General features: G+C 46.0%; 2 protein-coding genes across 2 annotated transcripts in view; one reads left to right on the forward strand and one right to left on the reverse strand.

The window, feature by feature from the left end:
* Positions 1–20,955, forward strand: part of LOC307088127 (MAM domain-containing glycosylphosphatidylinositol anchor protein 2) — a 177,607-nt gene that overhangs the window by 35,569 nt on the left and 121,083 nt on the right. Inside the window, exon 2 of the mRNA XM_079753921.1 lies at positions 19,089–19,228. Coding sequence (XP_079610047.1) covers positions 19,089–19,228 — 140 coding nt within the window. The remainder of the gene's footprint in view (positions 1–19,088; positions 19,229–20,955) is intronic.
* LOC307088022 (low choriolytic enzyme-like) lies at positions 450–4,096 on the reverse strand (the record flags this gene model as incomplete). Its single annotated transcript, XM_079753770.1, has 8 exons — positions 450–633; positions 1,333–1,414; positions 1,823–2,001; positions 2,288–2,405; positions 2,611–2,757; positions 3,201–3,242; positions 3,385–3,415; positions 4,025–4,096. The coding sequence occupies 8 exons, from the start codon at positions 4,094–4,096 to the stop codon at positions 450–452; spliced, it is 855 nt and encodes a 284-aa protein (XP_079609896.1).

Here is a 20,955-nt window from a genome sequence, read left to right on the forward strand (position 1 = left end):
CTTAACATTTGAAACTGCATTCGACACAACAATACGAAACAATATCACAATACACAATACAACAAGGGATCCATTGTATCACGGCCCGAACTTTCAACTGCCATAAAAAAGAGTAAAATGGCATAGGGCGAAATGGGTAATGTATATTTAGTGAGTATTTTCATGGTGGATCTATCAAACTTAACTGTAATGGACTTATATGTGCACAGTATAGCACTTCAATTTTTTTTTGATAGCTGAAAGAAAGGTACGATATGCAACATTTGTGATTTTAAGCCAACCTCCCACCTAAATTTCTCTCCTCTTTGCCCTCCAAAAGCGAGCCCAAACATTCAACATTAGATTTCGCTGCAGAGTCTGAGAAATCGACCTAGATCCCTGTAGCGGTAAAGTTAGCGTCTACATGACAGAAGTTTTTTTAAAACACATTTAGAATCATCTCATTTTGCTTATAATACCTTTTCAGAAATAATCTCTGGTTGGTAGGGGGTTGAGAAGCGAGGGGACCTGCATTTGTACAGCTTGTTGATCTTTTGAATGTCAATCCCGGACAGGCCGTCGCTCTTTCCAATGCGGACGGAGGCATCAGGGATGGGAGTAATAGTGTCCTTCCACACGGTGCTGAAGGCTCTCCTGGAACAAAAATACAAAAAAAACTAAATGTATTAGGTGTGTGGGTGAGATATGGTGAAGGTTGGAGGACTGACCGTCCCTGGAGTGAGGCATCACTCTTCTGTGTTCCTGCCCGGGGCATCAGCCTCTGTGCGACTCTGTGTATGTTTACAGTGAAAGCTATAGGGCCATAGTGGAGGATGCTAGCCACCTACATAGCAGGAAAGCTAGTGCTATAAGCTAAGGCTTGTAGCCACCCTGTCAAAGCGGAGTTTAGAGTAATTTCTATTATAAACCCTCTGGCAAAACACATTGCTTACAAAAGGCAATTTATACAAAATGCAATCGCTTTAATAAATGTATTTGACTAACATGGGATGTTAGTCTGTTTGTAATGTACAGTAATGTTTAAGCATCTCTAAGGTGAGGCCGAAAGCCCTTTTCCTGACCCAGGCTGCACAATGAAGTCATTATCTATTGTGTTCCAATCTATGAGTTCTGCCCTCTGGGTCCTACTTGTTCCCCTGGCCTTAAGACAGCTTCACAGGGTCAGGGCGATACCGTTAACCGTGAACCTGTGTAGCCCTTGGAGAACGCTGGTGGTCGGCTGCGTGGAATAAGGTACTCACTAGACTCGTATGGGTCTCTGCAACAGCCGAACCGAATGGAGGTTCAGCATCCGATACACAATAAACAATATACAATCGGCCTCAAGGTTACCTTCCGTAGTGCGTCACCGACTGGTAGTCGTAGGGCATGCCCAGGTTGTTGGTGTCCCTCTTCTTGAAGTTATTTAATTGATCTTTCGGGAGAGAGAAGGAAAAACAGAGGTGATTCGAGGGAACACTGTCTCTGAACACTGTCCGTCCGTCCGTCCCCGCCCTCCCATCCGTCCCCCACGTTCCCAGCCATCCCGCCTCCCCCCCCAGCTCTCTCTGTTCAGCAACCCCACTCTAAAAGGTTAACATCCTTGTTGTGTTGTGTGACTCGAAGGCGAAAGGTTCCCGGGTCAGATCCTCCAAGCTCTGCAGCCTACTAGCGATAGATCCATGAACTTCTGACAGACACCCATTGCCTGAATCCCATGTATCTTGAAGTCACCCTAATTGGCTTTGGCCCAAAACATCAGTTTCAACGCCTTGACGATACAACATTCATTCATGGCCCGGCTCTTCTGGAGGAATGGCAAGGTACTTGAGGTGCTGCTTACTAGGGTTGATGTTCTCCCAGCTGATCCGGATGTGCTGGTCGCGGTCGCTGCGCATGTGCTCGTGGTAGAAGCCCAGGGCGTGCATCACCTCGTGCTGGATGATGCCGTTTTTCACGCAGCCGAACCTCTGCAGAGAAATCACCTGCCGCTCCCCGATCCGACCCACAGACGAGAAGCACCTGAGGGGGTGAGTGAGAGGGAGAGAGAGAGAGAGAGAGGGAGAGAGGGAGAGAGAGAGAGAAAGAGAGAGAGAGAGAGAGAGAGAGAGAGAGAGAGAGAGATGAGGTTGGGCAAGTATAAATGTCAGAATATGGCAAGAGAGGAAGGGATGTCTGCCGTGAACCACTTCGTATCTTGTAGAGTAATACAAACTCCCTGCTATTGTCTGTTTCCTATAAACAAGCCGTGATGTCATAGGCTATGGATGTTAGGATAGGTATAACGTTAATGATGTTCTGAACTGACCCGAATAAGGGCTTAAACTGGAGGAACATCCGCTGGGTTTTCCTGGGGATGAAGCGGATGCAGGTCTCAGAGTGAAAACCCTCCAAGGCCTTCAAAATGGCCGCCTCCTCGTCGCTGGCTGGGAGCGGACGCAGAAGGAACCAAAAAACACTTTTAATGACATGTACATTATGACACAAAGCAAACACTTATTGTGGTGACACTTTAGGCCAAGGAAGGTGCTATAAATACACAAAAATGTGAAAAAAAAAACATGCATTATGCCGAATAAACAACCCCTTCATGCAATTTACTTTAGTTAATTAATTAACTGAAGACCCTACCGTATTGGTCACTGATTGTGAAGGGGATCTCCACCTTCCCGTTATTGGACATGGGCCACAGACAGCTAAACGACTTGCTGTAGCATTTCATGGCACTCCGTTTGCGGGAAATCATCAAATCTCCATCGATAAGGAATTCAGGAGATCCTGGCGGTCGCAGACAGGCAACAGGCAACAGGCAATACACTTTAAATCTTATTTTTGACAGAACTACCGTACATACAGTAAATATAGTGGAATTAGATTAATAATTTTAATTTATGTTTTTTAGGTAAAAGGAGAAATAATCAAAAAGATGAAGGTGCCCCATTCCAGGATATTTCTGAACCTTTCTGCCCCATTCAAGATATTTCTGCCCCGTTCCAGGATATTTCCTCCCAATTGCAGGCTATTTCTGCCCCATTCCAGGCTATTTCCTCCCCATTCCAGGATATTTCCTCCCCATTGCAGGCTATTTTTGCTCCATTCCAGGCTATTTCCTCCCCATTCCAGGATATTTCTGCCCCGTTCCAGGATATTTCCGCCCCGTTCCGATCTATCGGACAAACTGTTAAAACCAACAGCTCTACTTTGAGGCATATTTTCCTGACCCCTATTCATCGTGAGGATGGTGTCACCAACAGCCATTGTGCCTAAACAACAGAACCAAAAAGCAACACGTCACTGAAAGGGCACACAGGTTGAGTCACTACAGTATAAAAACAGATTATTTTTTTGAATGGAAGGTAGCCGAGAGTATGAGCCCTGTCAGTTGGACGAGGTTGTTGAACTCACCGGTGACATTGGATTGCTGTTCCTCTCCCTCCTGAAAGGAAATGGACAAGTTTTACCAGTTGTCATTTCTTTCACAGCATAGACGTGTTAGCTATGTGTTATACTTTGGCCTTCACTGGGTAATGTTTAAAGAAAAACAAAATGAGTTGCTAATGTTCCATGGTAATATCCTCCAATGTCATATATATATATATATATATATATATATATGTACAGGCTATTTTCTAGTGACTCATTATACAGGGAATACATGTTCTGTGTTCGTATATTAGCTGTGTTACCCTGATGTGAATACGTTGTTTTTCAATTAATTTACGTTAGGGATCATTATTCATTTCAGTTGGTAGCGAGTAATTTGATTTACAAATGTTGTGTTCCATAGCGCTAAAGTATGATGTAATTAAACAAAACATGTTCTTTGAAGAAATTACAACACCCATTATATCTACATGGCTCTTTTACAAGTACGACAGTAAAAAACAAAAAGCCAGCGACTACAAATGGCTGTAAATCATATCCGACCAAAAAGGATTGCCGGAGACCGCGTTGTATAATATACTGTCTCCACCTCGCTTGTCGAGATGTGGAGAGGCAGTGGAGGTAAACCCAGTCTTAGCCGCACGCCTCGGTCATTGCTTACCATGATTTCCTGAGCCTGGGAGACAGCCAGCAGAAACAGAAGCAGACCCAAGGTGATGCTCTGGGCGGCCATCTTAGTTACTCTGACGTGGGTTCTGGTTAGTAAATGATGGTTGGTGAACGCCGAGAGGAGCTCCCCTTGTTGGTGGCCTACGATGATGCTGCTCTCCCAGGGCAGGGTAAGGGGTTTATATACTGGGGGACGAGGTGCTCCTGTTTGCATGGGGAGTGGTGGTGGGTCTTAGTCTTACAGCTTATGGGAGTGCCCCATTTTCCCGCCCTTTTTCTGTAAGCACAAACTGTTCAAACATAGCTCCAACATCCAAGAATGTTTTAAACAAGAGTGTAATGTTAACAATATAGTCACACAATTCCGTAAGGCTATAGAATTACGGTATTACGGTATATATAATACAATTTAAACCATATATTCTTTCTCTCCTTGTATAGTACATAGGGTTAGGCTTAGGAATGATTAGCGACATCTAATTATAACAAACATAGTTTCTGTTTGGACTTAGTACATTCATAGCCGTGAAACCTCTTTTTGGAGCTAATTAACTGCGCTACGACTCTAACCCCTTTGGATTGTGTCGCATCGCTAGGTGTGACCGGCACTAAAGTGGTTTATCTAAAATGTCGCGTTTCCAATAACATTAATAGCTTAATCAAAGGGCCCGCAGTTAACTCCTATAAACTCCAAAATGTTTATGCAACTATTGTTCGACGATAATCGTCTAAAACCAGCATTAATAAAATTGGACTGCCAGCCAGGGGACGTTACCAAAAGCAAACATAAAAAATATATATATAATTAGAAAATATAGGCCGTCGTTAAAATCTCCCAAATCCCAGACATAGTTGGGTTTATTGTGGCGAAATTGATCAGATTAGATTACCACCCAGTAAATCACATGGTTAAAACAGGATGTTTACGGGCTCATCCAGTAAACGCTACTCATACGCCAATGAAACCTTATAGGGTTGAGAGGGAAGGCCGCCATTTCCACATAGAGACGTTATATGACCGAGGCCGTGGCTGTAGATCACAGGCTTTACAACGGTGGCGAGACTGCATCCATGTGTGTGTGTGTGTGTCTGTGTGTGTCTGTGTGTGTGTTTATGAGTTTGTGTGTGTTTATGTGTTTGTGTGTGTGTGTTTGTGTGTGTCTATGTAAAGAGAGCGAAAGAGAATGTGTGCTGTACCGTGATCACACTAGAGTGAAGTCGTACATAATGTTTTATTTCATCACATGCATGCTTTTACCTTACCATTTGTGTTTGCATGTGTGTGCGTGTGGACCTCTGTGTGTGTGTGTGTGTGTGTGTGTGTGTTTGTGTGCATGCATGTGTATGTGTGTTTGCTGGAATGTGCGTGGGGGTGTGTGGTCTGTATGTCTGCTATGTCTGAATAAGATGACACCCGAGGCCGCTAAGGGAATCCAATCGGCGTTTCGGGCGCCACACCGTATCCTGTATGGAGTACCGACTCTCGACCACGTGACCCACCCAGACGGCCTCCTTCTATCCCCCCTTACTCTTAGCCAACCCCCGCTCAGCCCAATGGTGAACGTATCCACGCAACTAAAACATCGTCATAGCTTATAGGAGTCAGGATGTAGCGAGTCCTTTCTAAGTACGGGTCAATTTCTGTATCGTCCAGCGATTAAAACGAAATTAGAATGGATGAGCCGAAATCATTGAGCCAAAGTTCCTTCGACGAGGAAGTTCAACGAATAGGAGTATAGACTCTATAGTCTAATTTACCTTAATGCTATACTTCCAAGTTGGGTGTTACGAAAAAAGGTGGTGCCAGGGTCTCAGTTTGATTCAACTGTCCTTGCTAACAGTTCAAAACTGATAACAAGATCTCACCTTCTCAAGACAACCCGACAAATCTACAACCGAAGAAAGGTGTGTCCGTCTGCTTTGCACTACGTTTTTTGTCTCAGCGCTAGAGATTCATGGCGCCTTAACGGCGGTGTGTTGACAGCAGAGGAGTCAGATGGCTGGTGTGATTGCCACATCGCTCCCTTCAACGGTCTATTGTGAACAGAATCAGTGGGAGACGGCGTTAAAGTGATAAAGCATCAGTAAACTTCCCTTCACCTCTCCTAATAGACTTGGAGTACATCTCGTTGAGTTTCTCTCGTCTTATGCTGGGCAGCCAGGGACAACAGCCAATGAGCAATATCTAATGACTTAGTGCCCTATTAAACAATGTGCTCAGCGCTTTGAAACACTGGGCTCATCTTGTCTTGGAGTCGGATGAGAGAAGGCCCCTCTATTGAAGCCCTTCTGTCCCCGAACCATGAATAAAAGATGTTAAGCACTCCGAAAAAAAGAGTTGAATCATCATAATATTAATAATAATTCTAATAATAATAATCGCTTGCTCATTCCCACAGTTGATCTCCAATAACCGTCCACTCCACTGGTTTTAACTAGGTTTGACGTGTCGTCATTAAATCGTAATGATTATTTTGTCAGCCAGTATGACCATGTCTGTCCAATGGGAACAGGGCACTGGGAGGCTTAGCGCAGAGTGTGTGTTTAGCCACATGCTAAACAGCCCGCGCCCTGTAAAGAGAACACACCTTTTAAGCCGTATACTAACAGTGACAGTAATGGAGGGGGCCTTCCATGGCAATCCTCTTTGTAGATATCAGCAAGTCAGATGGAATATATTCAGACAAACGGCAACGCAGAATATCTGGATTTTCCTCTTTCTGGTACACGCTCCTAACCAGCATGAAATACAAGACACCTAGTAGGCAGTCATTGTAAATTGAATCAGCCGAGTTTATACGTGTAATGCAATTGATTAGGCCAGCAATCCAATAGCACAGTTCATTTGGGGAATATTCTCATGATCTGGCAAGATGGATATCTGATGCCCTGTAAGTCAATAGTTCACCTTCCTGGAAATAGAGCACATCCAGTGAGAGACGTGAAGTGGAGGTGAATCACTTTGATTGGCCTAAACAGACATATTGACCCTAAACACCTTCTGATTCTGACATCCCTGGCCTACACTTATTCTAAAAGTATTGGTCCATTCACCTGATTCAAAAAAATACCGGATCATATTTTTGCATTTCACCGAGCATTTTTTAATTTCACACAGAATAAAGTTCCCTTCATAGGAGAGCGGGAAACATTTTCTCTTTTGAATGAATTACAAGCGCGGTAATTGTCCGACTGAAATGTATTCGTGCTGCTCGCACATCTGTGATCCGGGCTCTGCTGCATATTAATTGTTGTCCCTGAGTTTGGTTTGTTTGTGCCTTTGCTGTTTGATGTTCGTTCACGGTGGAGTTCCACTTTTACTTACCTGTCAAGGAGGCGCTCCCATTTCCTATATGCCTATAACCTGTGTAGAGGCAGGGAGATGGGGGAGCCTTTGCCAAGAATGTTATATAAATCCCATAATGCTTGCATACAGTGGAATAGCTTTTACACAAACATAAACTCCATTTCCCTCCTGGCTTACCATAATGAGGTGTTAGAACCTGCTGGCAGAGTCTGCTTGTATAGCTTCCCTCTGGCCAAATTATGAATGGTCCACAGACACACACACGCGCACACGCACGCACACACAGGCACGCACACGCATGAAAAAAAACACACACCCGCAAAAACCCACACAGACGCTCAAACCTACCCCCACACACACACACACGCTCACACACACACACACACTCACACACACACACACACACACACACACACACACACACACACACACACACACACACACGCACACACACAGAGACACACAGACACACACATATCAACATGTGGACCCAAGCCCGCGGGATTGTCACATAAAGCTTAGCCAGCCAGCAGGCATCGCTGTCCGCCAGCCTGCACCGTGGGCATCGATAGGACAATCATTTCACTGTAGACTCGCGGCAGCCAATCATCAAACAGTTTGTTGGCGGTCTAGCACCCAATCTTCTGAGGGCTGCCAGATACTTTATCCTCAGTGAGCTGTTCCTGGCCCAGCGCTAGCCAAGCATAAAGAAAGCTGATGCCTGGCTCGGACCAATGGCTGGAGTTTTGGCCAGAGCCAGGCCTATCAACAGAGAACTGCTGCTTGGAAACAGCCAATCTGGGCTTTATCCATCCCCACAGATGCCTGATTAGTGTTGTTTAGGGAAATCAAAGTGCCACAACAGGCCCGCTGTGCCAAAGGAGGGCTATAAATGGAAAGAATGGGGAGAGGAAAACTCTGCAAGGCTTACTCAACTGTGACACTGTGATGCACTGGCACTTCTTCTCATATATTCAGTGAGTGTGGTGTGTTTGTATGTGTGTGTGTGTGTCTTTCCTGATATGAGATGAACTCTTTAGCAATGCCATTTTGATTGGTTACTGATGAGGCAGCCATCTTTGTTTGTCAACATGTGAACCAATATGGGCTGGTAAAGAAATTACATTTGTTGTATGAGGTCAAACACACACACACACTCACACACAAATGCACATATGTTCATAAACATGCACATAGGGACACACACACACACACACGCACACACACATTTATAACAATAGGTCTATATCTATTGAGGAATATTAGAATCCTCTGAAAAAACATGCTGTTATTACATCATATTATATCATTTCTATTTCTTACAGGCCCAACACAAACAACATCTGTAATAAAAAAAGAATGACAACGGCTGTTGGTTTGTTCGGACATATTCATCATAACGTTATATATTGAGTTAAACGAAACAAGATAACTGACCGAAAAATAATAAAGCCAAAATGCAAATGTACCCTTTTTGATTTGCATTAGTGTGCGAGCGCATGACAAATACTGCACTAACTGCTACTATTCTTGGGAATAATTGAAATGTCAAAAAGGAGCACAAATTGCTTTTATCATATCTTTAAGTAGGCAGGAATGCTGTTGCCTTACGAGAGTGGTAATTCTCACTCATTTCCTCTGGCAATCCCATTACGTTGTGTTGCTTGCCGTTGTTTACAGGCAGCGGAGGTTTATTACATCGCCTCATTGTGGGGCTGGATCGCAGGGACTGATGTGGTGGTTTCGAACTTGCTTTGTGTTGTGGCGCACTTTTAATTTTCCTATCCGCGCGGGCTCATAAAGAAAGAGCAGCAATTGTGTCTTTTTCTGCCAAAGCAGCAGCAGCAGCAGCTCCCTGCTGATGGAAGAGACAGGGTGCTGGGTTCAGCAGCTCGGAGAGCTCCTTTGCCCTTTCCCCTGGGCACGCCGTCTAGGTGCAGTAACGCAGGCTTTCCCCTGGCTGTGCAGTTCAAAAGGCACCTGGTTGAGCAACCAGGTGTGACGTTGATCCATGACATTAATTCAACCATGTGTGACACATCACACGTGGGTGTGGCCGCCTAGATGGGTGATGTATAGATCAGACGACCAGATGGTGCGGCCCACTGGTTGGTCGATCTATTCGTCGTGCATCTGGTTGGACGGTCCTACGTGTGGTGTCGCGCGGGGGTCGACTGAAACGTGCCACTTTGTTGACAGGTTTTCCTGGTATAAAGTCTGTACTATATATTCTCTTTAGGGTTTAAAAGCCTAAGTGAGATAGAATTCATGACTGAACCGTTTCTATAATCATGGAAATCTCTCAAATCTGCCGCGACACCAATATTGCAGTTTCCCAGAAAGTTTAGAGTGCAGTAATAGCATAAAACAGCAAATGCTAGCAAAGAGAGAATCGTCAAGAAGAGACCGAAAAAGCAGAGAAGAAAGCAGGAGATATCGGAGGCATCATAGAATAAAGCAGGAGATATCAGAGGGATCATAGCATAAAGCGGTACGTGCTAGCAAAGAGAGAATCGTCAAGAAGAGGAGGGAGCAGAGAAGAAAGCCAGAGATATCAGAGGGAGCATAACATACAAGAGGAGATATCAGAGGAGCAAAGAGAGAATCAACCAGAAGAGAACGCAGAGACGTGAGCAGGAGATATCAGAGGGAGGGATGAGTGATGAGGAGGCAGCAGGGTTCTCATCAGGACCCACTCGCCGCAGCATCAGAGCGGCTCTGTTGAGATCCGTCTGACCGCGGCCCCACTGGGCAGTTAGAGGGACTCACTGTGGAGCTGAACGAGGGGGAGAAATAATGAACTTAATAAACACATGAATAAAAGATCCTCATTCTTTAAGGTGATTCCTCACTCCCCCATCTCCCAGCTGTCGCCTTCACACTGGCCTGCTTTCCAGGGGACGGGAGTGAGTGTGTGTGTGTGTGTGTGTGTGGGTGTGTGTGTGTGCTTGTGTTATGAGTGTACGTTTGGCAGTATATTTGTGCGTTGGTGTGTATGTGTGTGTGTGTGTGTGTTTATGTGTGTTTGTGTGTGTGTGTTTGTGTGTGTGTGTGTTTAGTGTTAGTGCATATTTTTGTCTGTCTGTTTGTGTGTGGGTGTTTGTGTGGGTGTTTTGAGAGTATGTGTGTGTGAGTGTGACTGTGTCGTTGTCTGTTTGTGTGTGAGATGTGTTTTGAGCGTACTTGTGGCAGTATATGTGTGTGTCTGTGTGTGTGTGTATATGTGCGTGCCTGCATGCCTGCATCTCCATCTATTAATAGCTCCCCTGAATGTCACAGCTGAGCAGCGTCATTTCTTGGTCTGGCTGTGTTTTGTGTTCGGCCGGGCGGATAGACAAACAATCCCTTCAACCAAGATAATGAAGATCAGCCTAAGTGCTCAATTTATACAAATTACACCGCGGCTATTGACCGTGTGCTGTGGGAGATTCACCTGAAACACCCCTCTTAATTCCAGCTATATAGACATCTCTGTTCCAACAGGCTGTGAGTGTGTGTGTGTGTGTGCGTGCGTGTGTGTGTGTGTGCGTGTGTGTGTGTGTGCCTGTATGTGTGCCAGTACGTGTGAGTGTGTGTGCACCTATATCGGCAGTCTTTGGACACTGGATTAATGTGTTTGTGTGTGTGAGAGAGTGTGTATTTTGTGCACATCAGCATGTGTGTTGGAGTGTGTGCTTGTTTTCGTGTGTGTGTGTGCATGTATGTATGCATATGTATGTGTGTGTGTGTGACTGTATGAGTGCCAGTACGTGTGCCGGCACATATATCGGCAGTCTTTGCACACTGGATTAATGTGTGTGTGTGTGTTTTTTCAGCCGGCATTACACACGGTGTGATAGATGATGTCTGGTGATAGTGTGTGGCTCGGATCCATACAGGGGGGGGCCTTCATTTACCATCACAGCCCCGGCAGCAAAGGACTGCATGCGAGTGCATTACTGCCTAATCGATACGCCCTGACAGGCCCTGATGTAATAATATGCATGTCCTGCTGAACCTGCAGAGTCGCTCCACCGACACACATGGATGACCCCTCGAGGATGAGTTGTCCCGCGGTCCCACAGGCCCCCCCCCCCCCCCCCCCCCCCCCCCCCCCGAACCCCTGTGTTCCCATTTCAAGGTGCGGGGACACAAAACAAATTATGATTTAAGACACGGACACGGACACAGATTTAGACGGTAGAAAATCCATAAAGGTACACCCTGGATTACCAATGACACTTCGGATTAAAACAAGGGATACAGCCGAATGTGTTGTTCTTTGCACCGGCGTGATGGGCTACACACGCGCTAGGCTCCGCTGTCATTCCAACGCCCCTGTAGACCGTAACACATATGCATGAGCTTTTTTTACCGTGGGTCGCCCATCCGGGATCTGTGTGGCTCTTCACGGGGGCACCCCATTGACAGCTTGTAGTTCCCATCGCCGGTACACAGCCTCAGTTCTTCACGGCCCTCTGGGTGCATCTATAGCCTGGAGGGGTGGGGGGGGTTCTGACGGCATTAAGCCTGCAGCCTCAACGAACGAGAGCCCTGGCTGCTGCTTTTCCCTTAATTCCTTTCACCCTCATCCACATCCACCTTCGTTCGTTTGTCAAATGCAGTCGGTGCCAAGAGAGAATCCACTCTGCCACGCAACTCTGGCTCCCAGACCCCAGTGACACGGCCGCTTTTAGCCAAATCCAATTTAATCCCCATTGGCAGTAGTGGATGAAGCTGTCTTCCATCACCCATTACATCCCTGCCCCGCCTCCAGCACCACCACCAACCCTCCCCCGCCGTGCCCGAGCCCCCACAGCGGTGGAGCCTCACGGGGGGGGGTCGGCCCTGGTGCTCTGATGCAGTGTGATCCGAACACGGGAAGGTGTCGCGTGGAAAGCGCGGTTGAAAGGGGGGGGGCTGATCGTCAACACACATGCATTGGCGCACACGAACGCACGCAGCCACACATGTGCACACACACTCTGGGATTTACTGGTATCGGAAACCAATATTCAATTGTCAACACGAGTGGGGTGTAAGGTGAATAATAATCCCTCGCCCACTCACTCACTCGGTCACTCGCTCACTCATTCACTCACTCACTCACAAACACACACACACACACACACACAGACCTACAAACACACACACACACACACACACTCACACATTAATGCACAAACGCATGCGCGCAGGCACACCCACACACACGTTAATACGCGCACACACACACGTGTGTGCTGACGCACTGCACACAGAAACTCGTAGAAGGGTATGTAGGTTTCAGTGTTCTCTCTTCCTCTGTCTCATGAGCATAGCCCCCCTCCCCCCCCTGCCCACTCGATGTTCCCGCCTTGTGTTGGAGGGGAAATGATGTCACAGCGGTGGAGGAAGCTGAAAAGTCACATCTGGGGCTCCTGCTCAAGGCCCCCCAGCTGTTCCATTTCTCCACTTTTCCTGTTTCCCCTTCTGTTGTTGGCTGTTTGTGTGTGTGTGTGTGTGTGTGTCTGTTAATTGTGTGTTTCAGTATGTGTGTGTGTGTCTGTGCGTGTGTCTTTCATCATGTGTGTTTTTGTGTTTGTGTGTGTGTGCGTTTGTGTTTGTTTGTGTGCCTTAGTGTGTATGTAGGTCTGTTTAATTAGTGAGTGTTTGTGTGCCTGTGCGTTCTTAATGTGTTTGTCTGAGTATGTATGTGTGTGTGTGTGTGTGTGTTTCAGCTTGTGTGCACTTCATGCAGATGTGCGTTTCGAGTTTGTTTTCCTGACAGCAGTGTTTGGGAAGGGATCTCTTTAGATCAGGACACACATCTATGTTTTGTCATCTTCTCAGCAAGGATTAATGCATGGATGATCATTGTTTTCCGCACGAGGACATCCTCTTTGATTGGAAAACAACTGATTCCAGTGAAAACAATGAGGCATATGTTTGCCTGTAAAAAAAACGAGAAATATAGTACTACGACAATTTGGGAAATGGGAAGGCTCTTCTTCCTTGCTCAAAGGGCGCCTACCGGTAGACTGCGGAAGTTGGGAGTCAAACCCAAAATTCTTCTAAACAAATGTAGGTTTGGTACCTGCTCATTGTCCCAATTTAAATGCATTCCACTCCCAACAGCAGCTTATAATTAGGTTTCAAACGAGATTCACATTATACATCCAAATGAAACAAGGCCCCTTTGAGTGAAATAATAATTTCTCCCTTCCTCTCAAGACATATCCTGGAATCCAATCTGAAACAACTCTGAACGCCTCACCCTGTTTCCTCGGTAATTCAAACTGTCATTTGACTTCAGCCCCTGCAGTCTTATTCGCTCTGGCCGGTAATCATCGTCACATGAATGGCTCTGTTTTTTATCGTTTCGGACAACCATCCTTCACGTTCATTTTCAAAGCCACGTGTATTCAAAATTGCCTTTCTTTCTTCACCATGAATATTCCCCCCAACGCAGACATATTTAATCTGACCTTTTTGCTAATGCGCTTTTTCCTGCGATTCTTCTTCACAGTTGGCTCCCGTTAATGTTGAATCTGTAAGCGCCCCCTCCTGGTGTAAATTGGCGTTGAGTGATGAGAGGAGTTGGCCAGATGGGGTACAGGTATACGGTAATGCTGTGTTCTGGTATTGAATGCAGTTGGTTTACAGTTAAGTGCAGAGTTAGAATGGAGGGCAGCAGGGAACTGTTCTGGATAGTTTTGTTCAGCCATCAGAAAATACTATTGTTAATGCAAAAAACGAATATGCAATGCGTTGTATCTATTTCTGAACATTTCGATTCATGTGAGTGATCTCGCAATGTAACCTTCTGCTGTTGCTAAGCGTTTAGCTGATTTGATAAGGTACGCCAAAACATGACAAATATATCACTCCTGTTTAACTCTTAATTGTTCTTGAGTGAGAAATCTGCCAACATTTTAAGCTTTCGGTTTATCCATCCAAAATACGAGGTCACAAAATAAAATGCTTTTATTTGATTGAATACTTGAATGCAATTCACGTGCAGCACTCTAATACTTAAACTCATGTTACATGATTCATCTCTGAAGCACTACTCGGAGCCTGGTTCCCCCCCCCCCCCCCCCCCCCCCTCCATCGCTGGCGTAGATCACACCTAAAGAGAACAAGCTATCCACGGACCATAACCATGCACTCTCCTTGTGGTCTAGCGTCACGCTCTTATTTTGAAAGTACACAATTTCACAACTCCAACAGAACCACCTGACCCAAGAGTAAAGTAGTGGGTGATGGACTGCAATTACCTCCGCCTGCTTGCTTCCCAGGGTCTGGTGAAGACAAACCTTCCAACACCCACATCTCTCCTACAATGTTTGTTTTTTTTCCAACAGAAGACAATATCATAAAAACAAAAAAAATACTTAACATACAGCTTTTTTATGTGTAGGGGTTTGGAACGATTTGTTTTGAAACGATTCCCTGAACTAATAAGCTATGTACTATCTCTGGATGCATACATAGGGTATGGACATCACAGCAAACAGCGAGCAAATACAGAGGATATTGTGGCCATGAGTAATGACTGATTTCAACAGCTTTGTATACAACGGCTAGCTGAATGGGAGAGGGTGCTTTATGTGTTCTGGAGATGGTACAATATGTATGCTTCGCTGAATGGGAGAAAACGAGTCCTCTGTGCACATTAATGTGTTGTGTGTGCATGTATGTGTCTGTGTGTGTGTGTGTCTGTGAGTGTGTGTGTGACATCGTGTATGTGTGTGTGAGTAGGGGGATCTGTGCATGTAAATGGATATATCTTTGTCTATGCATGCATGTGTGTGTGGGGTGTCTGTTAATGGTTTTGTGCGAGTGCATGTGTCTCTCTGTGTTTGTGTACGTGTGTGTGTGTGTGTATGTGGACATTTGTTTGGGTGCGTGTTTGCATGCGCATGTGCGTGTTTGTGAGTGTGTGTGTGCGCGTGTGTGTGTCCTTGCGTATCCTTGTGCATGTATATGTGCATAAAACACATGTGTGTGTGTGTGTATGTGTAAATATATATTTGTGTGTGTGTTTATGTGTACATTTGTGTGCCCATGCACGCGTGTGGGTGCTTGTGTGTCCTTGCGCATATTTACACTCATAACAAACGTGTGTGTGTGTGTGTGTGGGGGGGGGTGCATTTCTGGGGCTCGCGGTGTTGAATGATGTCGAGAGGAGATCATTAATTGCTGGTGGCCCCCTGCGTCCCACCAGGGCCGGCGTTGGGGGCTTACTGGAGTCAATGGCATTAGCACTGCGCTCGTCTGGGGCCCCGGGGTCTTGTTCCTAAGCCTCCTTTGTTTTAGGCTGCAGCCTTGCGTGAAGCTTCTTTACCCTGAATCATTCCCCCCCCATCCTTAGAGTCCACCGCTAGTGAATTTGTCCCGTAATGGCGAGACCACGAGATAGGAAACAAATGAGAGAGGGGGGGGAGAGAGAGAGAGAGAGAGAGAGAGAGAGAGGGAGGGAGGGAGAGAGAGACACTTTACTCGTTTCATCAATGGAATATGTGTTTCAGATACCACTAAATCCCTTTTAATTGACACGGACGGACAGAAGGCCAAACGAGCTGCCTTGTTTAGAGGGGGGGTCGGTCTGCGGTGTGTACTCAGGCCTACACTCTGCCTAATCCTCCCAGTGCGCTGTTAGCATGGGCTCTGTGTGTGCTCATTAGCACTAGCATTGGGAGGCTGGGGAGATGGAGAGCTACCAGCCCGGGTCCATGCAGCTCGCCACTGCTGCTGTGGACCGGTCCACAGAGAGACACCCCCTCCGGCAGAGAAAGACACTGCTACACCCCCTCCCCCCACACACACACACACACACCCCGCCCCACACACCCTAGTTTACTTCCCTCCAATCATATCATATGTTAACCCTCCAAATTAAAGTAAACTCTCAAACACAGACCACTCTGATCATTGTAAAACAAAAGGATGGCTCCCGTTCAGTTTGCTATGCATCATTGTGTGTGCTGGGAAAGGGCCGTGCAATCTGAGGAGGTTAGCCGCAAATGTCTTTCACTGGCAGTGGAATTACAGAGCCTCTCCAAATTCCCTTTTTGGGTGGTGTTGGCGGTGGTGGTGGTGATGGTGGTGGTGGTGTTTGGGATTTATTGCAGAGCAGTTGGCAGTGAGCCACAGGAGAACCATCAAAAAAGCCCAGAGAGCCGTAAGCGATTTTGACCAAGCATGAAGAAGAAAAGGTACCAATCTACCTGCCTGGCAATTAAGATGGAGAAAAGAGAGAGAGAGAGAGAGAGAGAGAGAGAGAGAGAGAGAGAGAGAGAGAGAGAGAGAGAGAGAGAGAGATGTTTTCTTCTATGGCATGGCAGCCGTTGCATACAAAGGGTTGTGTACTTGAACTGCAGCTTTATCTGTTGCTGCGCTCCGACTAAATTTAGATATGTTTTTCTGCAGTCTTTTTGATGGGCTAGACAGACAGGAATGTTGCCAACAATGTCCCTTGAACAGCAAATGATTTATTCCACCGATTCAGCCGTGTGACTTATCCGTAGCTCATGGAAACACCAGAGATCTCGGGATTCTCGAATTTCCTTGAGTTTCATCGCGTCAAATATTGACACAAAACAGAAATGAAAGCCACAAACCTAGCTATAGTAGATTAACTCTCTGTTTAGTAGTACACACTACTGGATGATTGTGAATTAAAAAGATTCATGTGTCAGCACTTAGTCATGACACAAAACATGAAGCTAGAGTCAAAACACTAACAAAACAGATTCAAACGACTAATTGTTTCCTATGGTTATGATGTTGTCGGTACATCGCCGTAGTCAGTGTCGCACCGTTGCCTCCTAGCCTGAAATCTGTAACACAAATCAGCGTTGCATGGCTTCTCCCGGCTACGGGGAGTTAGCATGTTCCGGCCGGTGCTCTCGTTGTACCCTCACACCTATGAGGGAACGCTTGCTCCTTGGTTAATGCCGGGCAGCCCGGAGGCGAGGACCCTGAACGCGCCGGTGCGCGTACAGAGGGCTTGGTATGTCACCGTAGCCCCCCCGGACCCCCGGACCACCTGACACATGACAGGGAAAAGTGGGTCAAGAGGATAGATCTGGTCGGATTGGTTGCACGGGGGAGTGTATCCTTCGCCTGGCGATGGGGTGCTTTGATGTGGTACAAAACGAACCTCAGAGGCTTACGGACCCTGGCTTATCTCTAGGGTCAGACCAGATGAAACGGACAGAGAGTACGGGCTCCTGCTTTGTATCAGGTTGGGATACATGATCGGTGCGGTGTGTTTTTTCCTCACACTGCAGATGGACTACATCTGGAAATGAAAGGTCACATGCCTTAGAGTGACGGATTGACTGTACCGCTAGCCTGCAAAAGTTGGAGGACGACTTTTGTCCGACACAGAAATATGTTTTACAAAAAAAGCCAGACATCCTTGAGTTCTCTGTGTACCTTCGCTGCACAGTCCCATTCTCCATGGGGCTGGCCCTCTGATCTCTCATTCTCTATGATGGAGAATACTGGAACACCATGTGGCCACAGCTCTACACTCTGGAGGGATTAAACCCCGTCCATAGCAGAGGAATAAAAGTTTGACTGGAGAGCCAGCACCAGATACAGAGACACGACCTAGGCAGGGTCACAAGCCATTCCTTTGATTTATGCAAAAAAAAAAAGACTAAACTACTGCGATTGAACCGACCGTTTCTTTACGGTCCAACACAACGTAGTCATAAGGTTTTATTAGTCATCATTTTAATGGTGTTCAAATTCCGGAGTCGATTTCACTTTACATAATTCCCTTTACTGGTTGAGTCAAACTATAACCTTTCCATTATGTTGTTAAACTGTTTATTACTTATCACCGCATCATAACAATAAAGAACTAGGAACCACTACTATCAGCAAAACTGCAACTCAAAGAGCGCCCACTCACGCAAAACCGTTGTGCTCTGATAAATCGGGACTATCCAGTGATTTATCTGTTTAAGTCCATTATTGATGACGTGGTAAAAACACTCATTTGTTTTAAAGTGGCAATCTCGAAGATTTCCGTTTGTTGTCTTTGGTGACACCTTTGGCGATAAGCGGTAATTGTTCCCACAGATCCCAACGGTGCCGGTGTCACACCAAATTTGTACCGGGTGCCAAATTTGTACCGGGTACGTAATCCATACGTAATCCATTTCAAACCTGCCTGTCAACAGATGATCGCGGACGATCGCGTCGATTGACGTAGGAAGGTTCAAGAACATTCGCGAAGTCGTTCATTGAGTTCAAGAACATTCGCGAAGTCGTTCATTGAGCGCGACAAGACAGATAGCCCTAACTTTACAAATTACATTTATTAGCGTTCCTATCTTTATATTTGTATTGCATTTAATTGTTTAATTGAATTTAGCTAGTAACCTCTTTGTTTAATGTGTAGTAAACCAAGTGTTTAACCGCGAATGTTCTTGAACCTTCCTACGTCAATCGACGCGATCGTCCGCGATAATCTGTTGCCAGGCAGGTTTGGAATGGATTACGTATGGATTACGTACCCGGTACAAATTTGGCACCCGGTACAAATTTGGTGTGACACCGACATTGACACCCGCTTCATAGCGTTCATAATACTGCAAATGCAAGGGGTTTCGTCGGAAGACAGTCAACATTGTGCTTCTTCATTCGGCGATAGAAACCAACTTAACCAGCATTTACTTTCAGGAAATTCCTTGAAACTGACTTTTTGGAAATAAATCCAGGTAAACCTCATGCTAACGTCCTTGATACCATTTTCTTCCCTTCTCCACAGCCCCCCCAACCGTGCGCATCGTACACTCAGGTCATGCTTGTAACGTGGAAGAGGAGCGGCACACAGAGAGGGTCTACACCATCCGCGAGGGGGAAACTCTGGAGCTCACCTGCCTGGTCACGGGCCACCCCCGGCCTCAGGTAAGATCCCCCACTGCTCAACGGTCATTTAGCTGCAGGCACTTTTATCCTCAGCAACTTTATGGAGATAGATCAGTCATTAAAGGGCCGTACCAGTCTGGGTGATCTAACCTAGTGACCGTCTCTCCTGGCTTCTCTGAAAAATCTGTATACAATATTGGTTTAAGGATGTACAAATATGTAAAATCAACTTTGTTGTTTAGACTTCAAGCCTAACCCAAAATGTTAACAAAATCAGTAGTACCTTAGTCCTGGTGGTATGTCATTGTAGTGCAAAGTACTCGTACGGCCACAAACACTGCCAACGTAACCCGCATTGATTACAAGAGTGAAAGGGACAACGCCATTGTTTGCATTTGCGCCGTCACACTAAATGCTCTTTGGCAGAGTTGGTACAACAAAGTAATTTTGACAAACGATGTCGGTAATGGATGTTGAAGTGAAGCCAGGAGAGACGCTACGATGGTTTGATCAGCCAGAGAGGTGTTGTCCTTCAAGGAGCAGGTAAGGGAGTTAGGGGGCCTCACACTTAAGCATGCTCACAGGTTACGCCGCTGACATTGTGACGATCGATACCTGAGCTGTTTTGGCTGAGAGCCGGGGCCCCTACAGCCACTTCTCCATCCTGCCCTGCTGAATCACCGTCAACCCCAAGGAATGATTAATGAACATCTGCCATCGTGGCAAATCAGGGCTAATCAACACACTCCTTGATCATGAAGTGACTATATGTATTATCGCCATGCGCCAAGTTATTTTCCGGAGTAGTTCTGCGGAGAGTTTTGTTCAAGCGAGGCCCACTTAGCAGCACGGCGAGGGTGTTTGCACCAAATCAGCTTAAAAGTTTAATCCTCCAATTATTGACGGTTTAGATTTCATTGTGCGTCTGCATATTCATGTCGGGAAGCCAGCGAGGCTAATGAGAACGAGAATGTGGAAACAAAACCTGTCGATTATCTGCCAAGTCGACATATAAGGACTGGTGGTGTGAAAGCGTAGGATGGAGGGGGGTGTAGTCCAAGGACCAGAAGCGATTCTCGTCCAAACTTTGTATGCAGGAAAGGGAGGTGTTTCGCCATGGAAGTCATGAACACATTCGTTCAAAACGGATCCCCTGTTCCCTGCAGGGTGTGACTGTGGCAATCGCTAGGAGCGTACGCCCCCAGAGGATATTGGGTGAACTCTGTGCCCTGCTCCTCACAACTTCCTGAATCCGTTTAAACTGTTATGATGTTAGTTTTATGACTTTGGTTGTGAGTATAGTGTCTCTTCACTCATTTCGGAAAATGGGATAAAAATGTAATAACCCAGCCTGGGGATGGTGGGATTTATCAATAGTGATGTAGTATTATGAGATTATATATTGTCTGGAGTTGTGTTGTGACCAGGCTCTGTAACTTCCTCAGTGCAGCCATCATTGTGGCTGCAAATTAGATTTTCTCGCCTTTTTCCCCACCGTACAAAATTGATTTAGAGAGCAAATATCCTTGGGTTGATTGAGCAGTATGCCGGATGGGTTTTGTTCTTTGGACACTGCTAATTCCAAATAATTCATAGCGAAATTGATGGCTTCAGCGAAGAAGTCACGGATACGTCTGAACAAAAGCTATGTCGGTAAAGAGGTCGCACATTGCCGTTTAAATGTGCTAAATTCAAGTTAGCCAATGTTCTGAACTTTGATAGGAACTGAACTTTTGAACTTTGATCCCATATGCATGATATGGGAT

Source organism: Pollachius pollachius (genome assembly GCF_949987615.1).
Source record: "Pollachius pollachius genome assembly, chromosome: 16".
Taxonomy (NCBI): Eukaryota; Metazoa; Chordata; class Actinopteri; order Gadiformes; family Gadidae; genus Pollachius; species Pollachius pollachius.